At 42.4% G+C, this 18,974-nt stretch overlaps 1 protein-coding gene across 1 annotated transcript in view; it reads right to left on the bottom strand.

Moving 5' to 3' along the window:
• The window catches only part of SP3 (Sp3 transcription factor), a 59,443-nt gene extending 54,458 nt beyond the window's left edge, over nt 1-4,985 (bottom strand). The window contains exons 1-3 of the mRNA XM_049615992.1: nt 4,895-4,985; nt 4,117-4,271; nt 3,433-3,555 (exon numbers count right to left, since the gene is read on the bottom strand). Coding sequence (XP_049471949.1) covers nt 3,433-3,555; nt 4,117-4,271; nt 4,895-4,901 — 285 coding nt within the window. The 5' untranslated portion in view covers nt 4,902-4,985. The remainder of the gene's footprint in view (nt 1-3,432; nt 3,556-4,116; nt 4,272-4,894) is intronic.
• Nucleotides 4,986-18,974: the final 13,989 nt, after the last annotated feature.

The raw sequence follows: 18,974 nt of genomic DNA, 5'->3' as shown, positions 1-18,974 counted from the left end.
TATTGGAAACACTACAGAAACAAAAGGAGAGAGACCTAAAAACACATAACCCAGGCAAGAACTAGCATTTGGTTTAGGTTCAAGATAACTCTCAGGAAAAATCCACCAGTGTTTGTCTCAGTAACTCTTCATATTCTTATCAGACAACTAACAAACACCAAGCTGACATGGAAGTTGGCATCATCGTAAAAAGTTGTAACTTGAAGGTACTCTTAGGTCTCCCTCTGTACATAAACACATAATCACACCGTAAAAAGGACCAAAACCAAGAGTAGCCCTAGGACGTTGCTATAGCAATTCATTACAAGGGCTTTCTCCAGTGCAACCAGGCATAAAAATGGAGGGGGGAGGAGCGGTTGAATGGGAAAAAAAAAAAAAAAAAGAGGCTATCTTCTCAGATAATACCTGTGGAAGGGGGGAAAAATGCATAGCACTTATTGCATAGCATTTGGAAAGGATTATTAACTTCTCAGTTCCCACAAATGGCTTTGTGAAAGCCAGAACCCGGCAAGGACAAAGTGTTACTGGAAACAAAAACAAGTGTGAAGCTAAGGTGGAAAGAAACTAAGAACGACTCAAGTTTCTTAAAATCTTCAAGGAACACTAAAGAACTCAAACCAACTTCAAATAAAAACAATTACCCAATTAACTGATCACAACTTGAAGTACAAATGAAATAAGCAAATAAATAATCCAGAAACTCACATGAATACAGATTGGACAAATTAATGTGACATAAAGGTCTACTTCTTATATTTCTTGATTTATTTTTAAACAACTTTTAATAATAAAATACAAAAAGGGCTTTGACATCAAACCAACTTTGGGAGTCCATGCTGTGGAACATTACAGTTGAGAATGCTTTATGATTAGACCTATTCAACACTGGTCTGAAGGTAACCAAACACTCTTGGCCAGGATCCAGAAAAAACCCCTATCATATTATAACAAATTCTAAATTCAAAATACTTAAAACAAATCTCCAGTGTAGCTCACTGGCTTTTCAATGCCCTTTTAATCTTAAAATACCAAACTCAACTAGCATAAAGTTGAATTTTATGTGTACATTTCCACTTGATTTCATACACAATACTATATGCAATGTGTTACCCTGGATTAGACCCTGGAACAGACAATGGGCATTAGTGGGGAAAAAAGTAAAATGAGAATGAAGTCTGTAATTTAGTTAATAATACTGTATTATTGTTACTTTCCTAGTTTTGACAAACGCACTATGGTTATATTAACATTAGGGGAGGCTGGGTGAAGGGTATAATGTAACTCTCAGTTCTATCTTTGCAACTTTTCTATAAATATAAAATTATTGCAAAATAAAATTTTAAAAAAGCACAGCTACAAAAGCTCTTAACAGGCCTCTCATGATTCCCAGTAATTTGAGTGATTACAGTTAGATTACCTAAGCACATTTTTAAGTAGAAAAAAATGCCCATAAAAATTGCTTAAATTTTTTCATTTTCTGAGATGTACATGTCTGAAATTCATTTTTAAAATGGAAAACTAATTTTCACACTTGCTAAGGCAAACATACTCAAGCCAGTCTTGCTAATTCTACTCGGTGAAAAAAATTTATGCATGCATACCAAACATACAAAGAAAAAAGTGCTCCTACTGATTCTAGTTCACGTTCATCTGGCGGGAAATGTGATGTCAGTAGAGATTTGGTAACTGAGAGGAGGAGTCAAAGAGGCAAGGAAACAAGCTCCCTACAAGTATATGGCCACAGGAGGATGAGACTAGAGACAGTGTTCTACTCCCAGGGCTGAGATTCCCATCTACAAGTACATATACATATACATATACATATACATATACATATACATATTTTTCACCCATAACTTCCTCCTTCACTCCTCCCCTCCCCCTCCCCTAACAGTGAGCTATATACACTTGCTAAGTTGTGGTTACAAGTTTTTGTTCTAATTGAAAATATTTTAAAAGATAAGTAGAAGCAATCTGCTTCACAATTTTACTTGTACAGTGGTTTTTTAAGATAAACAATTTGTTTTGGCTCTATGGGCCTAGAGGAATAATTCATTAAAAAATGCTTACCAATCCATAAGTTTAAAAGTAACAACGCCTCTCACAAATATAATTTTATGCTTTTACATTTTAATCAGCTTACAAAAGCACAAAACCTAAAATACTTTTTAAGACATTAAAACTACTCATATACCTCTACAATATAATTTGAAGCACTAAAAATACAAATACAATATTTAACAATATAGCTTAACATTAGCTTCACTTTTAGTGCCTAGACATACTAAGAATTTCCTGCAGACTATGCCAAATATCAAACTTTTCTGTCTATAGTGACTATTCAAAATATCTCTACACAAATCAATTCCCATAATCCACCTCAAAAAAAAAAAAAAAAAAACAACTGGGAGAGGTTTTAATTATTTAACAAGTGAACACATCCACATGTTTAACGCAACAGCGACGATTCAAACAGATAAAATTCACAACTGATTGTCTTAAAAATTCTGTCTAGCTAATTTGTATTAAGCACTCATGAAACACACTGACCAGCTCCACCCTCTGCCCCCAAACTAAAAACACTACAAACAGGATCCCATCACATTGTATCAGACCGGTAATCATAACAAAATGGAAATACAGCTCTGCCAATCACATTCAACTGTAAGTACAGTATACGTTAGTATGCATGTAAATACAATTCCTTACATGTACTTTTGTTTCTAATACTGGTATTCCATATTCAATTTCAAAAGCCAAAGTATCGTGTAAGTAACTTCGCGGATTTCAACCGTCGCGAATGTTTCACTTACTCCACTTACGAAAAATCACAAATTTAAGTCATCTGCAAAAACTAAAATTCATCAATTTAGAATGGCCACTAAAAAAAAAGCACTCACAAAGTATTCACTGCTGCATACAGAAAGGTAATTCAAAGACTAAACCTTCATTCCTTTTTTGGTTTCTTTTTAGCAATTTAAGATTTAAATCAGTAAGATCTAGTAAGTTGCAGCAGAAAAAGCTCCAGGTTCAAAAACACTAGAAACTAAAGACACTGCCTCTGTAGTTGATACTATCTATGGCCGACAGGCTGTGCTTGAAAATTTTGTAGTGTTCAGCGAAGGAGTTTTCAGCACTGATATGAAATGCTCAAACATCCATTTTGGAGTCCTCCACCCCCGCCCTCTCTGACTTCATTTTGTAGTGAATTTGGATCGAGGCGCCACAGTGACAATTTAGAGAAAGCCGGGGCTGGCCTCTGATCCACAGAGGCACGCGAAGGAACCCGAAAGGGTGCCCCGGCTGCGCGATCCGTCCGTATCGCGGAAGACGCGGGCGCCCGGGAGGCCTTTTGGGCAGGCGGGCGCGCCGCAGGCCCGGGATGGCGGGCCCAGGGCCTTGGCGGGGGCGGGCCGCGCGCGCGAGACTTACCGCTCCGGCGGCGGCGGGGGCCCCGGCTGCGGCAGCCGCCTCCTCCTCGTCGTCGCCCGGCGATGGCGGCCCTATCTTGCTGCAGGTAGCGGCCAGCAGGGCGAGCGGTGACGGCTGAGTGTCCTACCCCCGATGGGCGGGTTCAGAGAGGGAGACAGGGGGAGGGGGTGGCGGTTAGGGCCGGGCCGCCGCTCGCACAGGAAGTGCGCCTCGGTCCTCGCAGGCTGCGCCCGGGCGAGCGCCAGCCCGCGCTCTCCTCCTCCTCCTCGACTCCGGCTCGAGTCCTCCCGCTCGCACGCACACCAGCTCCACCGTCCGCGGGAAGGCGGGCGGCAGGCTGCGCGCCGGGCCTCCACCTTCCGCCCGGAACCCACCCCCGGGAGGGCGCACACGCTCTCACGCTCGCGCGCGCACACACACATACACACACACACACACACACACACGCGCGCGCGCGGGCGGGCGCGCGCGCGCACACACACACACACACACACACTCACACTCACACACTCACAAAAAGGCGGCGGGAGGGGGAGCGCGGGCGGGGTCGGAGCGTTGGCGCCTCGGGCGGGCAGCTCCCGGGGCGGGGGGAGGGGAGGAGAGAGGCGCGGAGGGAGGGGAGAGGCGAGGGGAGGAGAAAGCGGCGCTAGGGGGGAGCCGGGCCGGGGCTCAGCCGCTCCTCACCTGGGCCGCCGCCGCCGCCGCCGCCACCGCGCCGTTTCCGTGCTGCTGCTGCTGCTGCTGCAGATACTCGCCGTGGCCGCCGCCGCTGCCGCCGCCGCCGCCGCTGTCCACGTCCAAGGCAGCCATTTCCTCTTGTTTCACGGGCTTTTCGGGAGCTGCAGGCACAGCGCGGGGGGGTGGGGGTGGGGAGGAAGGCGGGTGGAGGAGAGGGAGGGGGCCCGCGGGCCGAGGCGAAATTACTCCGAAAGCCCGGACCGAGTCCCCTTCCCCTCCCCCACCCGCCCCCCGGCGGCGGCGGCGGCGGATCCCTCCTCCTCTCCTGCTGCTGCCCCCGCCCGCCGCTGCCTGTAACCCTCCTCCTCCTCCTCTTTCCCTCCTCCTCCTCCTCCCCGCGCTGCCCCTGCCCCCTCTCCTCTCCTCTCCTCCCCTTTCCCTTCGCGCCGCTCGCTCTCACTCGCGCTCGCTCCTCTCGCACCGTCAGTCACTCACACACGCCCGCCCGCCGCCCGCGCCCGCACACGGGGGGATGCGCTCCCGGCGGACCGGGCCGCCCGCCCCAGGGCCCGGCAGGGACACGGCGTTGCTGGGGCTTAAGGGGTGGACGGTGGCTGGCCGGGAGGGGAGGGAGGCGGAAGGGAGTGCGGCTTTCTGCCTCTCACAGACACTCGGTCGCACACACGGGGCCGGGAGCCGGCGGCGGCGGCCCCGGGCTGGCTGTGGTCGGCGGCGGCGGCAGCGGCGGCGGCAGCAAGGGTTGCTCTCTCTCGGCTTTACGTACCGGTCATAGTGTGTTTAGGGCACCTCAGGCGGGGCTCCCCGCCGCCTTACACATGGTGAGGAGCGAAGGCGGCGGCGGCGGGAGAGGATGCGGGAAGCGGCGGCGGACACGGCCGGAGCGGTCCGGGGATTTTTTTTTCCTATTTTGATTGACTGTGCGGGAAACACAAAAGGTGGAGCCTCCAGCCCAAAAGGGGGGAAGAGGGTGACAGCCCGCCCGGAAGTCCCGCCTCTCTTCTCCGCGCTCATTCGCCGCCACGCTCTTGGTCGGCAGTGCTCATTGGCTCGGATGCCCGTCAGTCGCTCGGTCAGCCGGCGCGCTTCCTGTTTGCCCCCGGGTGGAAAGAGAGAGACAATAAGCGGCCGTGGCGGCGTAGGTTCCCGAGAGCGGCTACGGCTCGACTGTTACCCCGCTGTGCCCGCCTTGCTCGCCGGCTGCCGCTGCCAGGCCCCAGACGCAGGCCTCTTTCACCTCGCAGGTGCTTGGAGCAGGCCCAGCCAAGCTGTAGAGAGCTGGGCCGGGGAGGAAATCCGTCCCCGGCGGCCCCGGTTCCACTCGACGCTTCCTCCATCCCGACAGCAGCCTCCGCCGGTTCTCCCCAGGGCCTCACGCTCTCGGAGCCGCCGCTTTGCGCTGCCAGAAGGCCGCCGCAGCTCAGCCCCGGGGCTGCCGCTACGGCCGCTGCAGCTACTGAGCAAACCAGACCCGCCCCACGAGCCCGGGGGGAGGGAGTTGGTATTGGGGGAGACACCCCCTCCGAGGCTGGAGGAGGATTTTCTCTCTCACACATTCAGCTCTTAGATTCACAGTCAGAGCCATCTCGTTCCCATCCCCCTTAGCCCCAGGTTTTCCACGCGTCTGCCACTTGTACGTACCCTGGAGGCAGGCATTGAAAACAAAAATCTCCGTTCACCTCACTAACGGGAGAACTTTTTTCATTCTGGCCAGTGGCACCAAAACAGGCACTTAAAGTGTATCTCATTTGGTACATAGCGAGTATATATATTCAACGGGGCAGAATAATTTTTTTAATCCACTCATTTTGCTGGTCAAACATACATTATTCCCTGCTTTTGGATCGTCTTGGTAACAAGTCAACATCCGAAAAAACCCACCAACTATTACCAACATCTTAAAAACAGTGATTCTTAGTATTTTTTCTTGGAACATTTTAGTTATTTACTTTAAAATCTCATTTCACGTATTGGATTAGTTTAACACTACTTTGCCCTAATCACCCTTCATATCTTGCTTTTGTCCCGGAGGGAGGGTAATGCTTAGGCTTTGTGTGTGTGTGTGTGTGTGTGTGTGTGTGTGTGTGTGTGTGTTTTGCCAACTAACATTTCTGCGTATGACCTTTAGATCTAATTGCCAAGAAAGGTTAAATTCAAGAGGTGGAAACGCTGTCCACAATAACCCTTTTTATTAGAAATCTAACTCAAACAAGAATTAATGTTTCAATTATTGTATTTTGTGTGATAGTTGTGCAGTCCAAGCAATTGAACTAGATTTTGTGTGTGCTAACTAAAGTTAATACAATTCTTAGCCCGTTTGTGAGACACTAAATTTGCACCTCAATTCTAAGGCACTTATACTTGTAATCTATACTCATAGGATCAAAAACACTATATTTGGCACTTAACGTACAAAAGACATAACTTCTAGGGAAATAACCTAAAAACCACAAACATGCAAAAACAAGACTTGAAATTCAGAATTTCAAGTTGAGCTCATCTAATAGTAAGACCTTTGGTCTCATATTTAAATAGAAGAATAACTTTAAAAGGCGAGTAGTATAAATGCTGTACTATTTTACCCTTAAGTTTTTTAAAGGAAAATTAAAGCATCAGAATAAGCTGGCTTGGGATGGGGGGAGGAATGGGAGGCTTGAAGAGGAGGACAGACCTGAGAAAAGTGGAGTAGGAGAGGAGGAACGTCACGGTATTGTCACTTTTCTGGCATGGATATGTTGGATAGAGGATCATTCTGTCCCTAGAAGAGGGATTTTCAGCTGTTTCTCTAAGAGTGGCAGTGTGTTTTATGAGTCTAAGATACCACCTACGTGCCCCTTTTACAAAGTCTTAGTCCAGCCACCTATAGAGAGCAAAGTATTTGGCCACAGGAATTCATTTCCTCATTGGTGCCAACTGACAAATGGAATGCAGAAATCATTTTCAAACCTCTTTGGTTCATAGACCATTCTGACAAGATGCAAAAATACCTCACTCATTTAATCTTTCTGAAAAGGGAAAATAACCTACCAGAGCTAACTATTCCTATTCTGCTTTTAATGCAGCGCTTTTAAGAGCTATATATACCAAAAGTATTACTACTACATAATTAGATTCAGAGGACCCCCTCAGCCCACACTTAAAAGAGTGATCGTCATGCAATATCTTAAGGCTGGAAATGAAGACAGTCTCTGGACAGAATACCTTTTTCTTGGCTATTCCAGCACTGTAGTCAAATCTTGAAGTACAGCTTATGTTAATTAAAAGATAGCAGGGTTTTCTCAGTAGAATCTACTGCCACATTACATAAGAATCCAGAACTGCAGTTGCTTATTACGAAGGGAAGCACCATGCTGGACATCATTTATACTTTCTCCTTTGCAAAGATGATTTCAGGAAGTTCTGTGCTGGCCACTGTTTTACATCACAGTAGGAGATCTGGGTGTTACTATATTTTCCTTTATCCTCAATTTCCTCACTTATTTTTGTATCTTCTATGTCTTTGTGTAAAGTTTTCTGAAATCCTTTGGAAACATAAATGTCAAAGGGCCTAAAAGATTTCTACACCCAATCCATGAACTTTAACCCATCTTCAACCCCCTTTTTCTCTACAAAGAGAAGAGGCTACTAAATAATGCTTGATTCACATCTGTAAGAGCCTAGCCATTCTGTATTAAAAACAGCAACAGCCCCGATGAACTGCACCACAGCTGAAGGACTCTTCCCTTTCCCTCATAGTCTCTACTGCTTCTCTTCCTTCCTGAGCATCTGTGAGTGGACCATATGAAACTGCCAATACTCAACCATTTTCATCTAAATGGCAATTTTTAATAGTTGTACCTAAATCAATGTCTCTTTGACATAACCTTTGTTGCTGTGATTGTGACCCTCCTCTTACCTACCCCTGGATCTCTTTAACCTGTTCACACTGGATTTCAAGAATCTTCAAGTTCCATTTACATAATCACTATCATATTTCAGAAACATTCTGGTTGACATTGACTAGTATACTTAACCCCCTTCATACTTTCTATCTTCCCTACCTTATTAAAAATATACCTCAAAAAAGAAAAACAAAAAATATATACCTCAAAGACATATTTCTTATTTTTTCTTAATCTACCAAAAGAGAGAGTATTTTGGGGCTTTTCCTATGTGCCAACTCCTTCACATTTTTAATCCTCACAGCCTTAGGAGATATGTATCATAGACTTATCACTTTATAGATGAGGAAACCGAGGTTAAGCAAGATTATGGGACTTGTTCTGTGTTATTTTTCAAATAGGTGGCAGAATCAGGATTTAAACCCACATGTGTCAGTTTCACCAATCAACATATCAAGTTTTCTTAAATCACCAGTTTAAGAGTTTCATCTACCTATTATGGAAAAAAGAAAAAATAAAACACAATAGGGGTACCTGGCTGGTTCAGATGGTACAGCATGGGACTCTTGACCTCAGGGTCCTGAGTTTGAGCCCCACAGTCGGTGTAGAGATTTATACTCAAAAACAAACCCCTCATACACATATGCAATAAAGTAGATAAAATAGGTACATATGTATAAGGAAGATCATTTAATTTTTTTTTTATTTTAGAGAAAGAACACACAAGGGGGGAGATGGGTCTGGGAGAGAAAGAGGCTCCATGCTGAGCGCAGAGCCCCGGAATCACAACCTGAGCCAAAATCAAGAGTCAGATGCTTAACCAAATGAACTACCCAGGTGCCTGAGGAAGATCATCTTTAAAGCAAGTCTTAGGGTGTGAACTCCATGTGTCAGGGATCATATTTTGAATGCTCTAACCAATACCTAACACATTGTGGATGTTTAAAATTAAGCAGAAAGATTGTCAAGATAATTATCTTGTGGGAAAACAAATGATGAATTAAACCAATAAATACTACATGATAAAATTTGTTCAACCTTATAATAATTCTCCTCTTTCAAAATCACTTTTCCCAAGTAAGTTAGACCCTCATTTTCATTCATTCATTCATTCATTCATTAATGAATATCATCCTAGTACAAAAGGACTCATCTTTTCATAATTCAAGGGATCTCATTCTCTCGATCTAACTTATTGACATACCTAGATATTCTAAACTTTCTAATTGCCCATAACACTTATGAAAACATCTTCATGTCAGTCTAGGAAGCTAAGTGCACTGACAGATTTCTGAGTCATTGCAATTTTCTGAAAAAAGATGGTTTAAGTATTTCTACCTTGTTAATCTGTCTTCAAATGGGGCATCTGGGCAGCTCAATCGGCTAAGCATCCAACTCTTGGTTTTGGCTCAGGTCATGATCTCACGGTTCCTGAGTTTGAGCCCTGTGTTACCCCAAACCAGGCTCCACACTGACAGTGCAGCTCCTGCTTGGGATTCTCTCCCTCTCTGCCCCTCGCCCCCCTCAAAATAAACTTAAAAAAAAAATGTGTCTTTGAATTATAGTGTCTTCTTAATTGCCTTTCTTAGAATAATATAAGATGCCAGAAAGTCTCTTGGTTGTAAATTAGCAAATTGATGAGGTAGCCATACTTAACAAATGACACTACTAGCCTGATTCCACTAAGGTATGATGTCCTTAAATGATGAGAAACAACCTTCAACCTGAACTATATTCATACTTTATTTCATGATTCACTGTCTTTTAATAGAATTTTTTCTATCCTTTAATCCTGTAATCCAGACATATCCATCAACTACAGTGGATCCTTGAACAACACGGTTTGAACTACATCAGTCCACTTTATGCAGATTTTTTTTCAGTAAATACAGTACAGTACTGTGTTTTTTCTCATGATTTTTAATATCATTTCTCCGCCTTACTTTATTGTAAGAATACAGTGTATAATATATATAACATACCAAATATGAGTTAATCGGCTGTTTATGTTATCGGCAAGGCTTCCAGTCAACAGCAGGCTATTAATAGTTAAGTTGTAGGGGATTTAAAATAGTTAGGTTGTAGGGGTATATGCAGATTTTCAACTGTGTAAGGGGTCAGCGCCCCTAACCCCATGTTGTTCAAGGGCAAACTGTATTCCCAAAAGAGCCAACCATACCCAAGGCCTAGTTAGAGAAAGTAAGAGAAAAGGGAAAAAAAGAATCAGGTGGCAGGGAAAAAGCTGGATAGAACTGTATAAAGTATTGAAAACAGTTTTTACCTGAAGGAATAGAAGTTTTCCAATTACCACTAAAATGGTTGAAATGTCACACCATGTCATCATTCCGTTTCAACCCAAGAGGTGGAGTACAAAATAAATGCAATTATACATACACATACATCTATATATATTATATTTATAATATATAGTATAATCCACAATGATTAATAAGTTATGGTGTATTCATTAAGTAACATTTAAAATAAATGAAAAAAGATGATTCATTATGGATAAATCTCAGTAACGCTAAGTGAAAAAAGCTTGTTACAGCAGGATAAACAGTATAAACTTTATATATATGGAGTTGAAAAACATACCAACTTATATTCTGCACTACATGTGGAATAAAACTATAACATCTTGCATGGGAATGATAGACGCTAAATTTTATTTTTTTAATGTTTACCTTTGAAGTAAAGAGAGCACAAGTTGGGGGGGGGGGGTGCAGAGAGAGGGAGACACAGAATCCGAAGCAGGCTCCAGGCTCTGAGCTGTCAGCACAGAGCCCAACGTGGGACTCAAACCCATGAGCTGGGAGATCATGACCTGAGCTGAAGTCAGACGCTTGACTGACTGAGCCACCCAGGCGCGCCACAAATGCTAAATTTTACGTGGTGACAACCCTGGGTGTGGAGAGGAGAATGAGATCTGAATGGATTTCTCAAGAGGCTTTGTATTTGCAAGTTTTACTTAAGTTATGCTGAGTATGTTATTCTGGTATTGTCCCCTATTACTACTGTTTGCCTGAAATACTTCATAATCATAACTTTAAACAAAGAGAATAAATTAATAAATGAGTCTATGGCAGAGTAGTAAAATAAACATGCCCAGGCAACTGATTGACTGAAGGAGTGGAGGGGAGGGAGAGAATGATTCACATATGACTAAGTTTTCCAGCATGTAAAAAATGGGAATGGGTATGGGTTGGACAATCATGAGTTTCATTTTAGATGTGTTGAGTTGGAGGGGCTAGGAGAATATCCATGAGATATCTAAGAGACTATTGTAAATTTGAACCCAGAGCTAAAAAGAGAAATAAGTGTAGGGCATGGATTTGGAAGCCTGTGAAATAATAGAAAAAACATACATTGGCCTCTGCACCTGGCTCCTGGCACAGAGCCCCTAAAACTCTTGTGATTCCCTAAGCGATAAGAAGGTACATCTAACTCTAGGTACATCTTGTGTTCAAATATTTGATCTTTGACCCTGGATCTCGACACAGAGCACCTAAATCCCTTGGAATGTCCTAGATGATAGGAGCATCTTTTGTTCTAATGAGGTGACTTGGGGTGGGCTCCTGGACAGGGGCTGGTCACTAGAAAGACCAAGCCGTGATTAGAGGCTTAGAACTTTCAGCCCCACCACCACCCCCTGGAAAGGTACTGGAAAATGCGTTAACAATCGGACATGCCTATGTGATGATGGCTCCACAAACATCCTCTAAGTACAGAGTTTGAAGAGCCTTCCAGGTTGCTGAACTCATGAAGTTGCTAGAAAGGTGGCATGCCCAGAGAGAGTATGGAAGCTACGCCCCCCATTCCCCCTGTCTTGCCCTATGTGTCTCTTCAACTGTTTATCTGCATCCTTTGTGGTAAACTGGTAAAGGTAGGTAAGTGTTTCCCTGAGTTCCGTGAGACATTCTAGCAAATTATCTACTCCTAGGAGGAAGTTGTGGGAACCCTGATTTATAGCCTGTTGGTCAAAAGAACTTGCAATTCAGGGCACCTGGGTGGCTTAGTCTGTCAAGCGTCTAACTCTTGATTTGGGCTTAGGTCATGATCTCATGGTAGTGAGATCAAGCTCCATGTCAGGCTCCCTGCTGGGCATGGAGCCTACTTCCAATTCTTTCTCTCTCCCTCTGCCACTCCCCCATAGGAACATGCTCCCTGGCGCTCTCTCCCAAAAACAAAACAAAACAAAACAAACAAACAAAAAACAAAAAGAAAGAAAGAAAGAAAGAAAGACCCAAAAAACTGGTGAACTGGGCTCTAACATCAGGACAGTCTTGCGAGATTGAGCCCTTAAACCATGAGGTCTGACACTAACTCCAGGTAGATGGTTCCAGAACTGAACTGAACTGTAAGGCACTCAACTGGTGTTGGTTGGTGTGGGCATAAACATGCACATTTGGTACCAGAAGGGAGAATGTTCTGAGCATCGTGAATGTGAGAATAAAGAGAAAAACCAGGGAGCTTTTCCTAGATGGAGCCCTTACCATCTTCATAGGTGCACTTAACTTCAAACATGAACAGTCTCCCCATCCTTAAAAAGCCTCCTTGTGACTCTGAAGTTTTCTTGAATTATTGTCTTCTTTCTTTCTTTCCCTTCCTTCTCCGAGGTCTCAATAACTTTCTACCTACTGCCTCCCTAATTTAATGCTATACTCAGTTTCTGTGCCTACCATGCTACTCAAAATTGCTGTCTGAAAGGTTGCCAATGACTTCCTCATTGCAAAACCATGGGTTCCCCATCCGCGCTGATTTTCATTCTTTTTCAGGTTTCTTAGCATTTGACACTTAATCCTTAAAACTCTCTCCTCCCTTCAAAGGTCATCTGCTCTCTGGTTTTCTCCCAAATGAGTATTTCTCCATAACTTCTCAATGCTGTCCAGTAATGTCATCTGTGATGATGGAAGCACTCTGTTCGCACCTACCACGTGGGGCTATTGAGCACTTGAAATACAGCGAGTATGACCAAAGAACTGAATTTTTCATTGTATTTAATACTCATTAATTTAAATTTAAATGGCTGTGTGTGGCTAGTGACTACCATATTGGACAGTGCAGCTTTCAAGTTTCTTTTTCTCCTCCTAGGTCCTAAATACAAAAACATTACTTCAGACTCAGTTTTTGATTTCCTGAACTTATCTTTAAAACTCATCCTCTGGAAGCTGAACCATTCTCGGAACTTCATCCATGTCTCTAAATTTAATCCCCAAATCTTATCTTTAATTGCCTCCTGTCACCTTGACTTCCTCAAGCACTAAAAATTCTCTTAATCTCTTCGGGTGCCTGAGTGACTCAGTTGGTTAAGTGTCAGACTTCAGCTTAGGACACAGTCTCATTCACGATCTCATAGTTCATGAGTTCGAGTCCCGTGTCGATCTCTGTACCGACAGCCTAGAGTGCCTACTTTAGATTCTGTCTCCGTCTTTCTCTGCCCTTCCCTGGCTTGTGCACGGTCTCTCTCTCTTTCTCTCTCTCTCAAATATACATAAACATTAAAAAAAATAAAGGGGTGCCTGGATGGCTCAGTCGATTAAGCATCTGACTTCGGCTCAGGTCATGATCTCACAGTTCGTGAGTTCAAGCCCTACGTGGGGCTCAGTGATGACAGCTCAGAGCCTGGAGCCTGCCTCAGATTCTGTGTCTCTCTGCCGTCCGTCCGCGCCCCCCCCCCCCCCCCCAGGCTCTCTGTCTCTGTCTCTCTCTCTCTCAAAAATAAACATTAAAAAATTTTTCTTAATAAATAAGTAAATAATAAAAAATAAAAATTCTCTTAATGTCTCAACATTTACCTCAAACTCAGAATATTCAAAGCTGAACCCATAACTCTACGGAACCAGCCCCCCTTTCCCTTATGACATTCCGGTCTCTGACAACAGTGTCCTCAGCATTTTCTCACATGCCCACACGTGAAATTACCCCTGTCACATCTCTTTCTTCTCCCATTGGCAGCCTGTTACCAGGTGCTAACAAGTCTTCCTGCAGAATGTCTCAGCTATCTACCCATTGAGCCCACAAAGTTTACTGAACCCCACCCTGCCAGATACTGCATGACCTTCACCCTCAAGAAGCAGATAATCTAATTAAAAGACAAAATATTAATAACATATGAAATTCAGATAATATAGAAAAGAAATAACAAAGTCTAAAGTTCACTAGATGCGTTGTCAAAGCAGTGCCCTCTGAATTCAGAAATCACTGAGGGGCAGTCAGCTCCTTCTGAAAGAGATCAAAGCATGCTCTGCCCTGGGCTGGACTTCTGTAGCTCTAGAGAGTACTCCAGACTTTCCCTGAGCCTTTCTGTTCTGCATCTGCCACCAAAGTAATCTTCTTTTACCTTGCTTTAAAATGTTAGTGGTTCCTGGGGTGCCTGGGTGGCTCGGTAGGTTAAGCACCTGACTCTTGACTTTGGCTCGGTCGTGCTCTCAGGTTTGTGAGTTCAAGCCCCGCATGGGACTCTGTGCTGATGGTGTAGAGCCTGCTTGGGATTCTTTCTCTCTCATAAATCAACATAAGGAAAGTTTTTAAAAAATGTTAAGTCATTCCCAAGATGTAACAAACACAGGGTCTCTCTTGCAACTCCTCACTGCCCTGTGTTTAATCACCCTTCCCACCAGGACTGTGCCTCCCACTCTCCTGCTCTCATACAAATTCTCACATGCCTTCAAGCTTCCTTTCAAGTCTTAACCTCTGCCGTAAAGCCATTGCTTCCAACAATTGGTTATTCCCTCCCCTTTAACTTTCCGTTACATTTGAATATGTACCCTTAATTCAAGACAGGGCTGTCACCGCTGTTTAAATTATATACATATTGTGTACAAGCATGATGTATCAGCTTCCCTGACTTCCCTGAATCAAGGAAGGAGAGGGGTATGGTTTGAAAACAATATAGCTCTTCATTTGTCCCCCTGGGACATTTTTCTTAAAGCTATGGCATGAACTTATTTGAATTTCCAATATTAAAGAAGAATGGTAGATGTGTATGCTTTATCAAAACACCTATCTTGTTTAATAAAAGAGTTCAAGAAACAGATCTACGGCGGTGAGCAAATCGAAGATAACCAATAAATATCTGTTGAATTATTCACTGATTTCAATAAACCACACATCTGGATTGTTGGGATTAAAGTTTCAGACTTCTTATTTTAATGGAGAAACTGCTAATAAAATGAGCGGCCACAAAACTAGGATTCACCAGCTGAACAAATCATCAGAAACTCATAAGGAAATCTTTAAATGTGTTTGTTATATGCCATTTGAAAGATATACAATATGTGTAGCATATATGTAAGTTATAAAGCATAATAAATAATCAGTTACGTGACCCGGTCAACTAATTTATTTCTGGTATTGACAGGCCACTCATAATTTAAGGGTTCTACCATACTTGAGAGCAAGTGTCATTATATTTGCTCTAATTATATATATTCCAGTGAGTTATTTGCTCAGTCTAGTACATTAAAAATATAATTAATATTTTTATTGAAATATTAACATTTACATGAATATTTAAATTCTGCAGTCAATATTCCTGCCTCACTCATAGCATTTGAATGCTTTTTATTTATTTCTAGCACAATCATGTATACATCTAATGAGTTTTTCCTTTTTTTTACTCTATTTTGAACATTCTGATTTCATACTACCGTGAGATAATCTTTCTACTTCATATTTCCTCCACACTGAACTGAATAAGCCACTTATCTGCTTATGTTACTAGTCTAGTCAAGTCATTTCATTCCTTCTTTGTATTGACTGTCCCTCCCTCTGGTTTTGTATGACCAGCTTACTGCATGTTCCTTCTTCTAAGTCAATGAGATATAAAATGAAAAAAAAAAAAAAAAGGTCCTAATATTGATCCCTGGAGCTTTGTAATCCATCTGTTCCAAACTCTTCCACACGTTGATATCAAAGTCAGTGTTTAATCTACTTAAGTAGTTCATCCCTATACCATACTTCTCTAACTTCTAGATTAGTTGTTGGTATAGTATTCTTTTCATGGTGCTTTATCCCAAGTAATTGGCTCATGGCTTCCCTCAGCTGATATTTGTCATTATATTTCACATCACCGAGGCAGATGAGATGTGAATCCATGCTGACTCTTTGAATTAAATAGCTTTCTGATACTTCCAATCATTGATTTTCTACAAAGTTTACCAAGGTCTTATCCTCCATGGAAATTATACTTGATACTTCTAAGTTTTAGGGGCACGTGGATGGCTCACTTGGTAGAGCATACAACTCTTGATCTCAGGGTTGTGAGTTTAAGCCCCACATTGGATGTAAAGATCACTTAAAAAATAAATACTTTTTAAAAATTAAAAAAAAATAATTCTGAATTTTATATGCAGGAGAAAAGGGATATTTAGGGAATGATCAATAATTTAATGAAGGTTTTGTTTATTATAACTGATATAGACAGTCTATAAGAATTTTAAGTCACCTTTATTGGTGAATTCAAGCATCTATTAAGAATCAGGAAAAAATACCCGAAAAACAAATAACCCAGTGAAGAAATGGGCAGAAAACATGAATAGACACTTCTCTAAAGAAGACATCCGGATGGCCAACAGGCACATGAAAAGATGTTCAACGTCGCTCCTTATCAGGGAAATACAAATCAAAACCACACTCAGATATCACCTCACGCCAGTCAGAGTGGCCAAAATGAACAAATCAGGAGACTATAGATGCTGGAGAGGATGTGGAGAAACGGGAACCCTCTTGCACTGTTGGTGGGAATGCAAATTGGTGCGGCCGCTCTGGAAAGCAGTGTGGAAGTTCCTCAGAAAATTAAAAATAGACCTACCCTATGACCCAGCAATAGCACTGCTAGGAATTTACCCAAGGGATACAGAAGTACTGATGCATAGGGGCACTTGTACCCCAATGTTTATAGCAGCACTCTCAACAATAGCCAAATTAAGGAAAGAGCCTAAATGTCCATCAACTGATGAATGGATAAAGAAATTGTGGTTTATATACACAATGGAATACTACATGGCAATGAGAAAGAATGAAATATGGCCTTTTGTAGCAACGTGGATGGAACTGGAGAGTGTGATGCTAAGTGAAATAAGCCATACAGAGAAAGACAGATACCATATGGTTTCACTCTTATGTGGATCCTCAGAAACGTAACAGAAACCCATGGAGGAGGGGAAGGAAAAAAAAAAAAAAAAAAGAGGTTAGAGTGGGAGAGAGCCAAAGCATAAGAGACTGTTAAAAACTGAGAACAAACTGAGGGTTGATGGGGGGTGGGAGGGAGGGGAGGGTGGGTGATGGGTATAGAGGAGGGCACCTTTTGGGATGAGCACTGGGTGTTGTATGGAAGCCAATTTGACAATAAATTTCATATATTAAAAAAAAAAGAATCAGGAAAAAATAACTTGAAATACAATAGTCAAAATCTAGTAGTCAAAACTCCATAGAATTATGCCTAAAAAGACTGAGTTTCAGTGAATGTAAATTATATCTCAGTTTGTTTAATGGGAGAAAAAATCAAATAGAGAAAATCTTCACTTTACAAAATCTGACAGGAATACTGAAAGTGAAAGACCAGAAGAAGCGCATAGGGACTGGAACCTGTACATAGGGGAGGTTTAACTCATCATGGAAACTTTTTCGAGGAGGAGATGAGAGCATGTGAATAAAGACCAAGCAATTAATATTTTGAAAGCAGGTAAAATCCATCAATAAAGCAATGGAATGGAAGGAAGTATAAACTATTTAAAGCTTATATGTTCAAAGTGAAGGCGTAAAAAGGCAAGTGAATAAACCCACAGGGTTCCCCACAAACACATATCTCTGAACACAGCAAGATAATAAAAGAGAGCAGTATATATCTGGATATATCTGCTTTGTCCACTCAAAAGCAGGGATGAGCAGAAAACTTAGCACAGAGTAGGACTTCACTACATTTATTCGATAGATGGATATTTAACTTCTTTAGCCTATTATCCCATTATTAGTCAGTTGTCCCTAGTTTGTTTATATTTTGTTTTTAATTTGTTTTGTTGGTTTTTTTAAATTTTTTTTAACGTTTTTATTTATTTTTGAGACAGAGAGAGACAGAGCATGAACAGGGGAGGGTCAGCAAGAGGGAGACACAGAGTCTGAAACAGGCTCCAGGCTCTGAGCTGTCAGCACAGAGCCCGACGCGGGGCTTGAACTCACGGACCGCGAGATCATGACCTGAGCAGAAGTCGGCCGCTTAACCGACTGAGCCACCCAGGCGCCCCAATGTTTTGTTGGTTTTTTGATTAATGTTTTATTTATGAATACTTTTAGACTTATAAAAAGTTATAAAGATAATGCAGAGTTCCCATCTACCTCTAAGCCAGTTGCCCCTAATGGGGACTGACCAATCATCCCAGTTTTCTTGTGACTGCCCTGGTGTTAGCACCAAAAGTCCCATATTCCAAGAAATCGCATTCCCAGGCAAACAGGGATGGTTAGTCACCTACTACGTCAACATCTTAAATTACTGTGGTCTTTGCGTCAAAACTAAGAAACCAACACTGGGGAGTTACTGCCAACCAAACTCCAGACCTTATTTGGATTTCACCAGTTTTTCCAATAACGTCCTTCTTTTCTGTTCCAGAATCTGATTCAGGATACCTGTGTCTAGTCGTCATGTCTTCATGTCCTCTGTCCTGTGACAGTTTCTCACTCTTTCCTCACTTCTTATGGCCTTGACTTTTTTGAGGAATAATTGTAAAGTATTTTGTAGAATCTCAGTTCGGATTTGTCTGATATTTTTCTCATATTTAGACTGGTCTTAGGAGCTTTGGGACCCTAATTTATTTTTTAATTCTGCAAAGGTCATGCTGATTTTCTTGGCTCCACTAGCCACGGTGGACTTTAAATTCTTCAGAATATCGTTTTAATTTTTAAAAGATAAAATCACTTGTCCAAGAGTTAGAGTAAATTTTTTTATTATAGATATAGTTCTCACAT

This window comes from Panthera uncia (genome assembly GCF_023721935.1).
Source record: "Panthera uncia isolate 11264 chromosome C1 unlocalized genomic scaffold, Puncia_PCG_1.0 HiC_scaffold_3, whole genome shotgun sequence".
In the NCBI taxonomy this organism is placed as follows: Eukaryota; Metazoa; Chordata; class Mammalia; order Carnivora; family Felidae; genus Panthera; species Panthera uncia.
This window is presented reverse-complemented; position numbering and strand designations above follow the sequence as displayed.